The 16,225-nt window shown below is 40.6% G+C and overlaps 2 protein-coding genes across 2 annotated transcripts in view; both read right to left on the reverse strand.

Annotated features, from left to right (window-relative positions):
* ipo8 (importin 8) overlaps positions 1 to 4,132 on the reverse strand; it is a 75,597-nt gene extending 71,465 nt beyond the window's left edge. Inside the window, exon 1 of the mRNA XM_033037706.1 lies at positions 3,800 to 4,132. Coding sequence (XP_032893597.1) covers positions 3,800 to 3,883 — 84 coding nt within the window. The 5' untranslated portion in view covers positions 3,884 to 4,132. The remainder of the gene's footprint in view (positions 1 to 3,799) is intronic.
* Positions 4,133 to 9,441: 5,309 nt separating this feature from the next.
* Positions 9,442 to 16,225, reverse strand: part of caprin2 (caprin family member 2) — a 49,995-nt gene continuing 43,211 nt past the window's right edge. The window contains exon 19 of the mRNA XM_033037710.1: positions 9,442 to 10,091. Within this exon, the coding sequence (XP_032893601.1) occupies positions 10,051 to 10,091 (41 nt within the window). The 3' untranslated portion in view covers positions 9,442 to 10,050. The remainder of the gene's footprint in view (positions 10,092 to 16,225) is intronic.

The following is a 16,225-nucleotide window of genomic DNA, read 5'->3' on the forward strand; positions in this document are numbered from 1 at the left end:
GTTGTCACCATTGCTGCTGATTTCCACTTGCTCTCACTTCCATGTGGTGCAACTATGACTCTTCCGTTCCCTTGAACCATCTCAGCAAGTAGGTTAGTGACCAACATCCATTACTAGACCATAGGCACCTACAAATATCTTGGGTACACAAAAATGCTGGAGAAACTCAGCGGGTGCAGCAGCATCTATGGAGCAAAGGAAATAGGCGACGTTTCGGGCCGAAACCCTTCTTCAGTCTGAAGAAGGGTTTCGGCCCGAAACGTCGCCTATTTCCTTCACTCCATAGATGCTGCTGCACCCGCTGAGTTTCTCCAGCATTTTTGTGTACCTTCGATCTTCCAGCATCTGCAGTTCCTTCTTGAATACAAATATCTTGACTGGTTTCTACAGGACCACATTCCAGTTACCCAGTTTCTCCAGCTGGTTTATGAGTACTTATTTTTTTTGTCCATCTTGTTACAAATGTTGGCTTCATTGTCATTGGGTCCGTCCTGAAAAGGACGCAAGCTTCCGGCGAAGATCAGTGGAAGCCATCACTTGTTGCAATAGATGATGGTGGTAGCAGAATTAGCTCAGGATACTTCCAGTTTCCAGCCCCACAATGTGGACGCTTCTGCTAAAGAGCTGATATTGACTTTCCATACAAATGATTCTGGGATGTTTCCATTAATTCTAGATTTCCCATCAAAGTTGACAGGCTCCTAACGGCACCAGTATCATTTTCCGTACTTCTATTCTCATCCTCTCTCCTATTAGTCTGAATAGCGATGAGGTTACTGTTGATAATTATTGTTTCACAAGCCTTCATTCAACAGATCATCCTTCATAATTTTCACCACCTTCATGTCAATGCCACCACCAGACCAATCTTCCCATTCTCTCCTGTTATGACATTCAGAAGTGATCGTTCCCTCTGCAACTTTGTCATTAACTCTTCAATCAGTTCCATCTTCTTGTCTCCTTTTCACCTTCCAATCAATTGCAGGAAACACAACATTTAAACGTCTTCTCCTCCCTTATCACCATCAAGAAGATCCTTCCAGTAAAGCAATTGTTCACTTACACTTCTTCCATTACAATCAGTGCTCATGGCACAGTCTCCCGAACACTGATGAAACCAAAAGTACCTCTTCACAAAACATCTTTGTCCAGTCCATGTTCTCCACTGATACTGCCTGACCCACTGAATTACTGCAGCCTTTATGTCTATTTTTGAAACCAGCATCTGCAGTTCCCTGTGCCTAACGTTGTTTAACCTGCAAGGTTAACCCTGAGCTTCAGTTGCATGTTATTTTAATTATTCACACTACTTCCAATCTGACCATGCTTTCTCTGACATTTTACACTGTTACAATGAAGGCAAAGTTAGCTCAAGAAACAACAGCTTATCTTCCTACTAAAGGAAATTAGTACCGGCAAAATAGTTCTGGAGAAATTATTATAAATCAATGAATCCCTGGAGCCTCATAATTTGCATCCCAGCAAAGGTGTTGCTGGTTAAATAACAGATGCACCAGTTATCATTTTACAGAATTCTATAGATTGTGGATTAGGTTCCACAGATTGGAAGGTGGCAAATGTTCAAAAGAGGAGAGAGAAAAGGAAACTACAGACTGATTAGTCTAACATCGGTAATTGGGGAAATGCGATGGGGTTATTTAAAAAGGATGAGATAATCATTCAGTTATAAAGTACAAACCCAGGTTAGACAAAATCAGTGGATTTCTGGAAGGAAAATCATGTTTGAATGGAGATCCTAGAGGTAATTGGTGGAATAGGTAAAAACATAGCAGTGGATGTGATATACCTTTTAATTTGATAAAGTGCACATAAAATGTTATTGTGTAAAATTAAGGCACACGTTATTGGGGATGAAATAATGGCACGGTTCAAATTGGTTGACAGGTAGGAATAAATGGATCTTTTGCAGAGTATCATGCAGCCACGGTTGACAGGAATCAGAGCTTGAAAGTCAGCTATTCGTCATATATCATGATGGTTTGGATGAGGAAACAGAGTGTAGTAGTTTAAAACCTGCCAATGATACTTAGCGGGGCGGGTTGTAACTTGTGAAGAGGATACAAAGTGGTTTCACAGCGACTGACAGATTGAGCAGATGGAGAAAAAATACATACATGTTATAACATTGATAAATGCTAACTTATTCATTTCAACTAGAAACGCAAAAAGGCAGTGTACTATATAAATGGTATTAGAATGGGAAGTGTTGACGTAGAAAGAGAAATTTAAAGCAAATTGTTTGCTTTAACCGTAAATAATTGATGTATCATGAGGTATCATATTTACTTTAACCTCTAGATGTAGGTTCTAATGAAAGGTCGTTGATCCAAATCATAAACTTCTCTTCCACATGTTATCTGATCTGCTGAGTACTTCTATGTTTTAATTTCAGATTTCCTGCACCAGCAATTTTCTGTTGTTTAACTTACTTCTAGCAGTTCTAGTTCATATCAGAAATGTTCCTCTAACAAAATGGCATCAACCTGTAAAATGAACTATTTTCCTCTTTGTAGATGCTACCTGACTTTCTGCAGATTTTCAGCATCCTTCATTATTCTAGATTTTCACCACCCTTCGAATTTTGTATCTCACTGCACCAGCATAACTTTTTTTTCCGCGCTCCTATGTTCTCAACCATCTGCTTCTATTGACATCAAACAAATCAGCCAAAGTTAACAATCCTTCAGTAGCGTCATTATTTGCATCATTTCGTTTCTCTTGATCTCCATCCTATCACAGATGTCCCCTTTGTTTTCACTATCCCTCCCCCTTCTCTGCAGTTTAAAATACCATTCGTTTCTAACCAGAAAGTTCCAGCGATAGATCCTGAAGAGTTAACTATGTGTGTCTCACCAGAGAACAGCCTGACTCAAGTATCTCTAACACTTTCCTTTATAAGTGGCAGTAACGTTGCAGGACACTTGCACTTTAATAGTAGAAACAACTAATAACAAAATCTGGGTCATTTATTTGCCATTTAATTATTTACAATTCATGTTAACAACCATATAAACATCCTAGAAAGGGAAAATAACAGAACAGGTCGCTTGGCTGTTCGCACACATTAAGGGTCCCTGCATTAATACAATTAATAAATTACAGAGGAAAACCTTCGGCTGTTATGCATTTTCCTAATGCTTCTCGGCGGCTCGAAGCAACAGGACTCTCAACGTTGAATTGTCAAATATAAAATCAGTGCGACTGGATAGGAAATACAAACACCTGGTGCCCACCAGTCACTCACATCGGTGAGCCAGCACTTTATATTGGCTGGAAAATCACTGAGGCCACATAAATGTAGATAAGACACAAAATGCTTCACTAACTGCGCAGGACAGGCAGCATCTCTGGAGAGAAGGGTCTCGACCCGAAACGTCACCGATTCCTTCTCTCCAGAGACGCTGCCTGTCCTGCTGTGTTACTCCAGCTTTTCTGTGTCTATCTTCTATGTATAATCAACATATGTAGTTCCTTCCTATATAAATGGAGGTTATTTTGCATGCTCTCCTCCTGTATACTAGTGTAGTGTTATATCCGTGCACGGAACGTCCACTCTGGTTTGTCGGCATGCAACGCGTTTGCTTGAAACCTTCAAGGTCGCCGGTTTTCAGGAGCAACCTAAATTTCAGGAGCTCTCCTCCTGCGGCCCGGTGACCCGCTTTCCCCACAACCCGCGGCCAAAGCTCAGACCAGGCCTCGACCACGGGCGCGGAGCGGAGCCAACCCGCAAGCCCCGGCCGGTAACCCGAATGCAGAGGAGATGCAGCCCTCGCCTCACCTGATTGAGCTCGGTCTCCGCCGCGATCCTGAGGTTGGGGTCGATGGTGCCTTTCAGCGCCTGTATGATCCGGTTGGGATCCATTTTGTGCGGCCTCCTCCCCCCGCCCCCTGTGCCTGTGCCTGTGCCTGTGCCTGTGCCCCGCGCGGGCACTCGGTGTTGTGGGTTTTCTTTCCCCTCCTCCCTCCGCAATCGCTCGTCACTCTGCGTCACTCAAAAGGTGGCGCGAAACACAAGCTCGCGTCCTCCAGCGGACTCCGGCTCCGGTCGCCCCGGCAACGCGCAGCCATCTTGCCCCCCCCTCCCCCTCCGTCGGGCCGCTGTGACGTATGTTGCGGGGCAAATGCGGCGTGGACCGCAGTGACGTGTTGCGGGGCGAAAGCGGGTTGGGCTGTGACGTCATTGCGGGGCAGAGGGGAGTGATGGTGTGATTACGTCATTGCGGGGCAAAAACAGCGGGGAACCGACTGACAGGTTGGGCTGGAAATGGCGCAGCCTCCTCACCAGTGCACATAACCCACATGAGGAGTTGGAAAGTCCCTCATCCCATCCATAGTTGGTACTTCCAGTTGTATGTTGGGGGGAAATGGTCCCCTATTTATTTCGGTCCGAGTAAGGCCAAACGTAAATTGGGAGAAGCAGCACCTCATATTTTGCTTGGGCAGCTTCCAACTCAACAGTTGTGAATGTGTGTGAGTGATTGGTGGTGGTCGGAGGGGCCGTAGGCGCAGAATGGCAGCCACGCTTCCGTCAGTCTGCCCCAGGGCAGCTGTGGCTACAGAAGTAGCTTACCACCACCGAGTGTGACTGAGGCGTGAATGAATAATGCGATGTAAAGCGCCTTGAGTATTAGAAAGGCGCTATATAAATCCCATCCATTATTATTATTATTAACAGTATGAAAATTGATTTCCCTAACTTCGAGCAACACTTCTCTCTCGCTATCTCTCCCCCATCCTAGTTGTTGTACTAGTTTCACTGTCATCCTAGTGAGTTTCATTGTATAACTCGTTATCACTTTGCCCACAGCCAACAATGGACCATTGTGGGTCCCACTTTTCCTTGATCAATTACTTTTTGCATATAATTAATTTGTTCTATATCACCATCTATATCTCTCATTTCCCTCTCCCCTGACTCTCAGGCTGAAGCAGGGTCTTGACCCAAACTGGCACATATTCCTTTTCTCCAGAGATGCTGCCCGACATGCTGAGTTACTCCAGCTTTTTGTGTCTATCTTTGGTTTGAACCAGCATCTGTAGTTCCTTCTTACACGTCCTGTTTGGTGATGCGACAGTGGAAATCCTACCTGTGCAATTCAAATCTGAAATTTTACTTTTAAAAATTGCTGGAAGCAGTAATGTTAATAAGGTAGAGGGAAAGCCACGAACAAGGTTCTCCGAAGAAGGTAAAGGAGAACATCTGCCATGATTATGTTGTTTCGTTTTTTAAGATACAGCATGGAAGCAGGCCTTTCAGCCCTCCTGAGTCCACGCTGACCATCAATCACCCATTCACACCAGTTCTATGTTATACCACTTTCTCATCCACGCCCTACACACTAGGGGCAATTTCACAGAGGTCAATTAACCTACAAACCTTTCCCTCAACCATAGTTGACTGTCACACAACTCTGCGCAACTTACTACCTTATGAAGCAACATTCCTTATTGAATATCACTTGGAAGAATTTGAGGAGACACTTAACTTCCTACCCTTCCCAGGGAATCAGTTTCATATATGTTGATCTGATTTAACATATATGATTCAATCACCAAAATAATTCTAGTTTAGTAAAATCAGATATACAGCTATTTGCTGTTTGTGTAAGGATTTCTCTATTGAGGGCTTCTGCACAATATATTCCTATTGTAAAAACATGAAAATGCTATCATCTCTGGGACAATTTGAATCCTTTACTGAAGACGGTGGAATATCAACAATCATTGCATTTATTTATTACCTGTAAACATGCAATTAACTGGACAGCCAGAAATGTAAACTGACATAGTACTCAAATTTAAAACAACTATTATAATTAGAATAACATTATGTAAATAGATTGTTCTACCCAAGCAGAACAATGTTTAATTATCTGAATGTTAAAGTCACTGTCAAGCCATGTGCTTTCATTTACAAAGTCCTGTGAACATTTTCTGAACTGAAAACATTTTAACTCATGCAGTTGGTTTAATTCTGTTGAATAAACAAATCCACACACTAGCTTAGACATTTTTTATATACCAATAATGTTACAACAATGTTATGGGTCACAACACTGCATGTAAATCTTATAAAGATCAAGATTTTCAGAACTTCTATGCTGGGTTTATCTTTGCAATTGCAAATTAATATTTATAATGGGAGATGGGATGCCATTGTCATTGATGGTGCTGAGCTTCTTAAGTGTGGTTGGAGCTGCACTTATCCAGCCCATTGGATATCCCACCCTGCTCTTGCCACACCCGAGGTGTTGGAATAGCTTTGGGGCATCAGAAGGAGGAGTACTCAACATCCAACAGTTTTTGATCTGCTCTTGTAACCAGCAGACATATGTGGCTGTTCCATTTAATTTCTGGTCAATGGTGATTTCTCAGATTGTTGATGGTAGGGGACTCGGCAATAGTAATGCCAAGGGTTGCTGTTAAAGATCGCCACTGCTCACATGTAGGGGATTAGATGGTCCTTTCTGCTTATCAGATGGTGCCCATGTGTTACCTAGATCTTGCTGCTTGCTGCTTCATGTTTTGATCTAGGAGAGAAAGTTATTGTTGAACCAGCTGAAAATGATTGGGCTTAAGGCACAACTGAGGAATGGCTGCATGACCCGAATCACCATAACCATCCTCTTTCAAATGATGTGCACCTCCAGATACTGGATTTTGGAGATTACTGTTGGCTTAGCTTTACAAACATTCCTTCCTCCCCATTCTGATTTTGAGGGAAGTCACTCACAACTTGTCTCTGGAATTCAGCTCATTCACCTAATCCTGAATCAAGGCTGAAATACAGTCAGGCGAAAGGGACTGCTGAAAAATAGCAAAGCAGATTAATAGTGAATAAATATAGCTTGAATCTTCCATCATTGTTCTGGTGAGAACAGACAAATGCAATTAGCTAAATCGCATTTGTCCTGCTTTTTTGAGGACAGGGTCTTTCTGGGCAGCTTTCCACTTGGATGGTTGCCAGTGTTGTGACTGCACTGGAACATTTTGGCTAGAACTCTGCTTGTTTTGGAGCAAGTCTTTTAATACTTCGGCTGGGGAGTGTACCATCCCATTCATTTGTTTACCGTCTGCCATTTCTTGGAGTGAATTTAATCAGCTGGTTTCTGTGATGGCATATCTCAAAAACAGCCAGGTTTCACTCTAGTTGAATATGATTGCACATGTTTCTGCTCTTACACATTCCAGTGCTAGGCACTGTCATCATTTAGAACAAGTTCCCTTGAAGGTTCTTCTTCCTGGAATATATTTCGAAAAAGTCCCACCTGTTTTACACACACTAAAGCATGCCTCAACTTTCCAGTTTTGGACTGCGTCTCTGTAAGTTATTATGCAATAACTACAAATACAGTTTGTTTAGAAATTTAGTTATATAGAATGAAAATGTTCAGTTCCGGTAGTGGCGGAGCTGTTAACAGCTGCGGCTCGCCTGCAGTCCGTCTGTTTTTACTTTTTTCTGTTGTTTTTTGTCCTGTTTTGGTTAAGTTTTAGTTTGTTGGGTTGTGTTAGAGGGGGTGAAACATGTTCTCTGTCTCTTCCTTCGGGGGAATGCGACTTTTTCGTGTCGTATCCCCCTTCTCTGCCTCCGTCTGTGCTGAGGCCTAATGGCGGAGCTGGCGGCCTCCAACCTGCGACCGACCCCGAGGCTCTGGAGGCAGAGCCAGCCAGGACTTACCAACGAGAGGCTGGCCGCCTTCGGGGCTAAGGCAGCGGTGGCCCGACTTGCTGGTGCGGCATTTTGGCTTTCGGTGGGGGCCTGGAGCTGATGCAGCGGGGCTCGGAGCTGATGCAGCGGGGCTCGGAGCTGAGACTGCGGGACCCGGAGCAGCGGCCTGGAGCGGAGACTGCGGGACCCAGAGCTGGGGCAGCGGCCCGGAGCGGGGACTGCGGGACCCGGAGCTGGGGCGGCGGCCTGGAGCGGGGGCGGCGGCCCGGAGCTGATGCTGTGGCGGGCCGTCTCGGTGCGGAGACGGCGTTCCGGCTGCGGCGACATCACCACGGAGGTCCGTTGGACTGGAGGACGGCATCTTCGGCCTGGATCAATCGCCTCAGCGCAGAGGGAGAACAAGGAGGGAGAAGACGGAGACTAAGACTTTGCCTCCATCACAGTGAGGATGTGCTTGGTGAACTCACTGTGGTGGATGTTTAATTTGTGTTTATTGTATTTGTTATTATTGATTCTGTGTATGACTGCAGGCAACATAATTTCGTTCAGACCGAAAGGTCTGAATGACAATAAAGTAATCTAATCTGTTCTGTAAATCAACTTAAATTCTTGAAGTTGATACAATATTGTTGATACAATATTTGTGAAATTTCATTTTTAGTCTATATAACTAAATTTCTAAACAAACTGTATTTGTAGTTTTAGCTGTAAGTATATAATCTGAAATCATCTTTTCCCATCTACAGTATTGAAGTAATCAGCCACATATAAAGTTGATAACTTGTGTAATATCTGGTGCAGACAGTATTGCAAGGCTAACACAGAGGCATACTAATTCCATCCAACACGCTTCAAATTGTTACCTATGGCTCAAAGGATGGGACCCTGCTTCTGGAAATATAATCTGCCTTTGATAATATAGATGGAAGAAGGTAAAAATAATATTAAAACCATCTTAGCACATAACAAAACCGTCTACTCTAAAATTTGACATCAAGCTACAGGAGTATCAAAAGTTTGGTTAGAGTTGGGTTTGAAAATTCATCCTAGAAGAATGCGAAACAATTATAATGATTAGAGAAACAATTTCAAAACATCAACAAGGCCAGTGGATGCATTGGGTACCAATGTTGGAGCACATAAAGCTGAAGATAACAGATTTGAAGTGTAGGGATCCCGTTGCGTTATAAAGCTAAAGATATGGTGAGGCCGTGAAGAGATTTGAAAACAAGGATCTAAAAATGGTGTTGCTGTCAGACGTGGAGTCATGAAGATCAGCCATCACAGGGGAGATGTGTGACCACGATGCAGTGGACATCATAGGCAGCAGAGTTTTCAAAGATCGAAAAATTGTATGGTGTGGAAGGAGCAGCATTGGATAGGCAAGGGGTTTCAGAAAAAGATTCCATGAGGGAGATTCAGTATATGATAACATAAAGGTCGAAAGAGGCAGTCTTGATAGTGTCATGCTATGGTCAAGAAAAAGATTGCTAAATTAATCTGAGCCTCAAAGTTGGTCAGTTATAGGAATGGAAACGGTGGTCAGGGAGTGTGGAGGTTTGGTTGAAGGGTTTTTTTGTTCCTCATTTAGTATGATAAACCTTTTGATTTTAAAAGGCTATTTACTTTCAAGAGCAGAAAATGGAGCCAAAAAAAGAGGGTGGTTACGTCATTTATCTAAAACACCCACGTTTAGAGATAATATTTTATTGTCTTTTTTGACATACAATTTAATGGCAGTAAACAATATACATATATATCCAGAAAACAGCAAATTGACTACTTCTTTTAAAATTCTGAAATGTCGTAAAAGCAGAGAAATACTATACCCTTACATAATGCAAACTTTATGCCGCATTTCAAATCCAGTTTAACAGATGACGGCAGTGATTTCATTCCTCAGATGAAATAATGAAGTAGGGGTTACAATACAAATAACATTGCTGCTTTTGTCATGTTATAGTTTGAATAAAAATACTGTACATGTTTAAATGTAAGCAAGGCATCAACAGTGTAGCAGTCATACACAAAAAAATATTTTCCACAATATACATTTTGAGCACTTGAGCAATGGTTGTATCTAATACAACTAGCATGATCTTTTATGCACCCTCAAGACACCATGTTTTCATCGTTTAAAAACTGTTTCAGCAGTTCAATTAGTTAAAAGTTTAATTTCCCCGTTAGTCTGAATCGCAAAGGGAACCAGAATAAGAACGTGCCTGTATACAGTCTTTGATGAAACGGGAGAGGGCATGATTAATGCCGTCAAAATTATTTTTGTTTGTCTATTGTAACAGACTGTGAGAAGTGTGTATTGTAAACTGTTAAAACTGTGCAAACTTGATTGTGGTAGTAATTTATTCATGCATCAGCCTCATTTGTGGTGAGATGCCATGACCTGCAAAAGGAAATGAGCCCAAGTCAGCAAGTTTGACTTTTCTGTTCAGTGTATCTTGTACAATGCATCAAATCGAAGGCTCCAGTTATTGTGTGCAACAGTGCAATGGCCCAGTTTCTGACTGAACTTGCTTTGCTACGTTAGCAGAGCATACACTGAAAATTAATCTAACTGAATATCGTGAGTTCATGTCGATCTCCAGGGTTTAGGATGACACTCAGTGAGGGAATGCTGCTCTGGCAGAGGTACGAGCATTTCAATGGAGATGTTCAAAGTGAGATTCCAAGAATGTGCAAAATATCCCAGGGCACTTTTTCCCCCCCAAGGAAGAACAGATAGTTTGCACCAATGTCATGGTGGATAATCTCCCCTAATCAAGTAATACCCAAAGGATGACTTGAGTTGTTATCTCATTGTGAAGAGATTGTGTTGTACCCATATTGAGTACCAAGTTTCCTAAATTACTACAGCAACTATACTTAAAGGTGTTTAGTTAGCTGTAAAGTGTTTCAGAGCACCAAAGCTAACAAAAAGAAACAATGCTGCTTCACCCTATAATTCAGTTATGTTGGCAGAAGAGTGTATCTGCACTATCAAAGCTACACCATAAAGATGCACACTTCAATCCCTTTATCATATTTTTCATGGAATAATATCAGTTGGATTAATCTACACAGCCCTTTCTGCATATCAAATTCAGCTTTTCAGAATGATCACAAATCCATTCAATTAATCAGGTTTACAGCCAGGTCAAATCAAAATGACACACTAAGGCAGATTTTCCATGAGAGTTACACACATTAATGCAGACAGTGCTGCCTAACCAGTAAACAAATACATCAACAGGGAGCTTGTTGCACGGGAATGTATCCCACTGCAATTGAAGGTGGGCACATCTCTAATATTAATTTCTCCAGAATCATCTCCCTTTCTATTTTGCCTTTCTGAAAATCATAGAATATTTAATTCCCAATCTTCTACAATGACTATTGAATCATCCAAATAGAGAAATAAATGTGCTACATTTAATCATTTTGTATTTAATGCTTTGTGCATCCATGTACATTTTTAAACCGTTTCCCCCAACTCTGAATATAATTGGGAGGCTGTACCTTTCTTATGCTCCCCTTTATTATCACCATATCTTTTTTAAACTTTCCGAATTCTCCTCACCTATATTCACTCCACACTATTATTCAAAGTGTGAGTTAGTCGTTCCTCCCTAGAACCCCAAACCATCACAAAAGAATACTTTTCTTATTTCCCAGTGTTACTGCCCAAAACCTCACAAATTGAAACTCATTTAACCCACACCAATCTTTGAGCCACATTTACAAATCTAGTTAGTCTAATCTAACCAATTTTACTAATTTGCTTACACCTCAGCTAGTAATTGAGAAACTTTGCAGTGCTGTTTTTTAATTTGGGTCTTAGCTATTTAATCCTTTGTGGTCAATTATGGAAATTTTTCAAAAGGCAGTAGAACTTAAAAGATTTATGAAATTCTTCTCCCTTCTCCAATCAGGCAAGAGGTGTAGAAGTGTGAAAACGCACACCGACAGATTCAGGGACAGTTTCTTCCCAACTGTTATCAGGCAACGGAACCACCTATCAATAACTGGAGAGCAGTCCTGAGCTACTATCCACCTAATTGGAGACCCTCGAACCATCTTTAATTGGACTTTATCTTGCACTAAATGTTACTCCCTTTATCATGTATCTGTACACTGCATATGGCTCAATTGTAATCATCTATTGTCTTTCCACTGACTGGTTAGCACGCTATAAAAGCTTTTCACTTTACCTCAGTACACGTGACAGTAAACTAAACTAAAATAGTAATATCCGAGTGGAAACATAGAATTTATTTTCCGCATTATTTTACAAGAACCTGACAGTTAGTGATCCCCAAGGCAGTCTCCCCCATCTGTTAAGTCCATTTAAGGGTGGAGCAACAGCATCAGGAAGACCCCATGTAGACCAGGGTCACGCTGGTCAATTCGGAGACAGCCCTCTGTCAGACCCAGAACCATGCTGGACCAAATAATAAGGGCCACGAGCTCGCTGGTCACCAGAAGATATGACTCAATATTATGCATAGATACAGAAATGAACCACACTTAGTTTATATATTTACTTAGTTTCAAAAGTGTTGATTGCAATCAGTACAATAGATTAACATAGAAAGTAAATGCAAAATTAATATATATAAAGGAAACTTTGGGTTGGTTACCAAAGACCTTCAACACCTGAAACCATGGGGAAACAGCAGTCTATCACAAGTCTAGAAAGGAACTGCAGATGCTGGTTTACACCAGAGATAGACACAAAATGCTGGAGTCTCCAGAGATGCTGCCGGTCCTGCTGAGTTACTCCAGCATTTTGTTTATGTCACAAGGCCCTGGTTGCAGCACACACATCACTTGTTCAATGGATGCGGGCAGTGGTCCAGGCAAACAACATGCAAAGATGTATAAGGGGAAAAGGATATGTCATTGGATGAGATTAAATAAATGGAATGAAAAAATAACCACGTGCAGAAAATGTGCAGAAAATACTTGTGCCCATTGTACACAATAATTTAAAAGTAAAATTCAGTAGGTGGGTAAATCTAAACTTTAACCATTACTATGTATTGATACTATATACTGAGCTACAGTAGAGATGAAGCTACAGTACATTCAAATTCTTCCCATCAGCACTGCAAATCTGTAGCTGTCTTTTTTTTCTAGTGTGAGAAGAGGAAAAAAGGTCAAGTAGAAGCCATGGAATAAAAACAGGAAACGGTGGAAATTCTCAACATGCACCTTCATTATTTTCTGTTCTTATTTCTTTATTCTTAACACCTGCAGTATTTTGCTTTAGAAGTTAAACAGTGCATTTAACACTATTGCCATACCTCGGCATTACAATTTAATTAACTGATTTAAGTCATCACAACAATTTATAGACTTTGGTAACTCTCGGACTCCAGTGGGAATTGTGAAGCTTATTAATGAAATAATTGGCCCTGCCAGGGAAACAGACTGCTCATGACCTGCCGTCAATCCCCAAATGTTGAAGATGATTTTTCATTGAAATCAGATTTTTGTGGTAACTTTAAATGCAAGATCTCGTACTACAAAAACTCAGTTAAAGTGCCTCTTGTGCCTTCTGCATCAATTAAATATCAACACAAAATTGTCTACTAAATATCTGAAGTTCAGTCTGGATAACAAAATGAAATGCAACACCATGCCCCAAAACCAAAGAGCTTTATGAAAGATTAGCACAACTGCATATTGTGAATAATAAATTAAATAGTATTGAAGTCAGTAAGTCTAGCAGCATCTGAAGGGAGAAAGTTATTATTTCAGTGGTCTTTTATCGGCCAGTTCACCCTACCCATTTCTCTGAATGTAGTATCTGTTTTCTGTGGTGGTTTGTTTTAGTTTTTCAGAAAGCAGTTGTGATTTTGGGGTTCAAATTTAACATTTTTTTTAAAACAGAAACTGAGACTCAGTGTGGATGCAGAAACATTGGATTAATGGCACAAATTAGTAAATGGAAAAAGTCTTTACCTTTGCCCAACACTCAAAGCCACAACTAAAGTTCTATTCCTCTTATCTGATAAATAATTGACCGCCTTTATTACTGCACAAGGAGAGATGGGATGTTTAATCTTACTCCTTCCCCTTTAAACATTTTTAGACCTCCCATTGTTCAATAATATATCAACTGAACAATCCAACCCCAGATGCCTGGCTAAAACTAAATTTATATTGCTTATTTTATTCTTCAGCCAGTTTGAATCTGAGGCCTTGGGATATGTTAAATAGACCCAGCATAATTAAAATCGTAATTAAAATGTAAAAACATGCAGATGCTGGAAATCTCAGCAGGTTTGGCAGCATCTGTGGAAAGCGAAAGAAGGGTTGTTGATTCAAGTCGAAGACTCTTTATCAGAACTGATGAATTGTCCCCAACCCAAAAGTTAATAATTTCATTTTCAACATAAATTGACTAATCTGCATTGTGGTTCCAGCATTTTCTGTGTTTTAGTTCCAACACAAGACATTTCCATCAGGGGCTCAATGTTAATACCACCAGGTTCATATATTCAAATAACTGCAAACCTGGATTTTAACAAATATCCCCTAATGTGGGACAAAACACATCTGAATGTCACTAAACTGAGGATATGGACATATTTCCTGGACTGTAGGACCACTAGTTGTGGGCAATTTATCCATTTGTTATATGCAACTAGATTTCATTTTACTTGATAAATAAACCTGGTCTACATGGCGAACATTGCTGTATTTTCACTCATTTGGAATCTGCTCTCTAAAGTATGACTCACCCCCCCCCCTCTCCAACTCATTGGCTATCAAATGTAAATACTCATTTCAAACACACTTTGTAATGGCAACGGCTTCATCTCAAGTTAATGAGAGCTAATATGAAACTTAATCTTGTTGGCAACCAGATCAAACCGCACGACTGAGCCATGAGAAGCAAGCTTCCATTTTACACTCAGCTATGTAATTGTCTTCCACCAGCAAAAGCTCGAATTGTTTGAAAGAGATTGGAATGGTTTTCGTTCATTCCCAAATGTTTTTTAGATCAGAAAAAATAATTTGAAACAATTTCCAAACTAAAGGTGGATAGCTTCAGCAAGATTCACAAAGATCTACAATTGATATAACGTTTTTTAACAAAGTAAAATCTTCCAAGGCATTTCAAAAGTTAGGATCAGACAAGCTTCAAAGTGGTAGGTTTTCTAAAGTTTCTTAAAAGGAAGTGGAGGAGTAGAATAGTATGGGGGTGGGGGAATCCAGAGAATTGGAACAAGCAACTGAATGTGTAAACATCAAAATTATACAAGAACTACATTGCAAGTTCAGTGATTTATAAGCAGTTATATACACTTGTATATCCTTTGGAGGAAAGCATATAAATTTGGTAACATTTAGTGGTCAGAGATGATAAATTGGATTGAAGGTTCAACATCCACATTCTGTCAAAGGCTAAAATCCACGAAGAGCAGATAGCCAAAAAAGTTAAGCTATTGAACATTGATACAGCAGCAGCAATAGCCATCATTTCCAGCAGACCAAATCAGCAGAGGCACTCTGCCTTTAAGAACACTCATATCATATCATCAATCGACAGCAATATTTCACAGGCTCAAATTGAAGAAATGAACCCAGAGACGTGTGGCCTCTTCTCGAAAACAGTACAAAAGAGCCAAATTATACCTGAATCTAACCAAGGTTAATCCATAGAGAAGATTATTGGGACTGAAACAAGGCTTAAAGAGAGCTTTGTGGTAGTTAAACAAGGACGAATGAGTCAGTTAATGCCAACTAATCTGACATAGGTAGTAATTCTGCTTGCTTTAAACCATAAGGCAAGGTGATGAGTACTTTGCTCCAATTACACCAAACACTTAGCTTAAGTACTTGATGTATTAAAATAATACAGCTGCATTAGGCCTCGGTGTGTGTGTGTGTGTGTGTAATAGTATATACCCTATAACTAGAGTCAGTCTGGATTCCCACTTGATGTTACATTAAAATATTTGAAATAAATTGTGGGAATATTTTTAATTCTACTGTTAACTTGAGAACATAAAAATGAACTTTGCAAATCAGATTAACGTTCAAATTTAGGATTTATCCTCTATATTATTTGATATCTTGAAGAGAATCCCGGAGAGCAGCCTCCACCTGATCAGTACGAGGCAACTTCATGAAAGAGTGGGATTCTTCCACAACTGAAGCAGAGAAGTCCACAACAGCTCTGGGAGTGCTGGTTAATTAAAGCTGCTCATTTCATGCTATATTTTGTAAATTATTAAATAGAAATCATCACCATGGGAACTCAAACTCTGAGGAAGTAGCTGAACTGGAAGAGATGGGGCAATGGTCTCACTGAATGCATGTTCCATGGGGAAGAGAAGTTTAAGTGTGAGATACTGATTGCCAGTGAGGCATGTGATTGGCAAGGATATAAAAAATTGAGAAAAGACTATCATTAATGGTAGCACTCATTCATATTTCCTCCATCTGAAACTTGTAAAAAAAGGTCATCTGCAGAAATCAGTCTTTGAAACATTAATTTTTTGGATGTGTTTATCTTGAAATTATCTG

The sequence above is a fragment of the Amblyraja radiata genome, chromosome 19 (assembly GCF_010909765.2).
Source record: "Amblyraja radiata isolate CabotCenter1 chromosome 19, sAmbRad1.1.pri, whole genome shotgun sequence".
NCBI lineage: Eukaryota > Metazoa > Chordata > Chondrichthyes > Rajiformes > Rajidae > Amblyraja > Amblyraja radiata.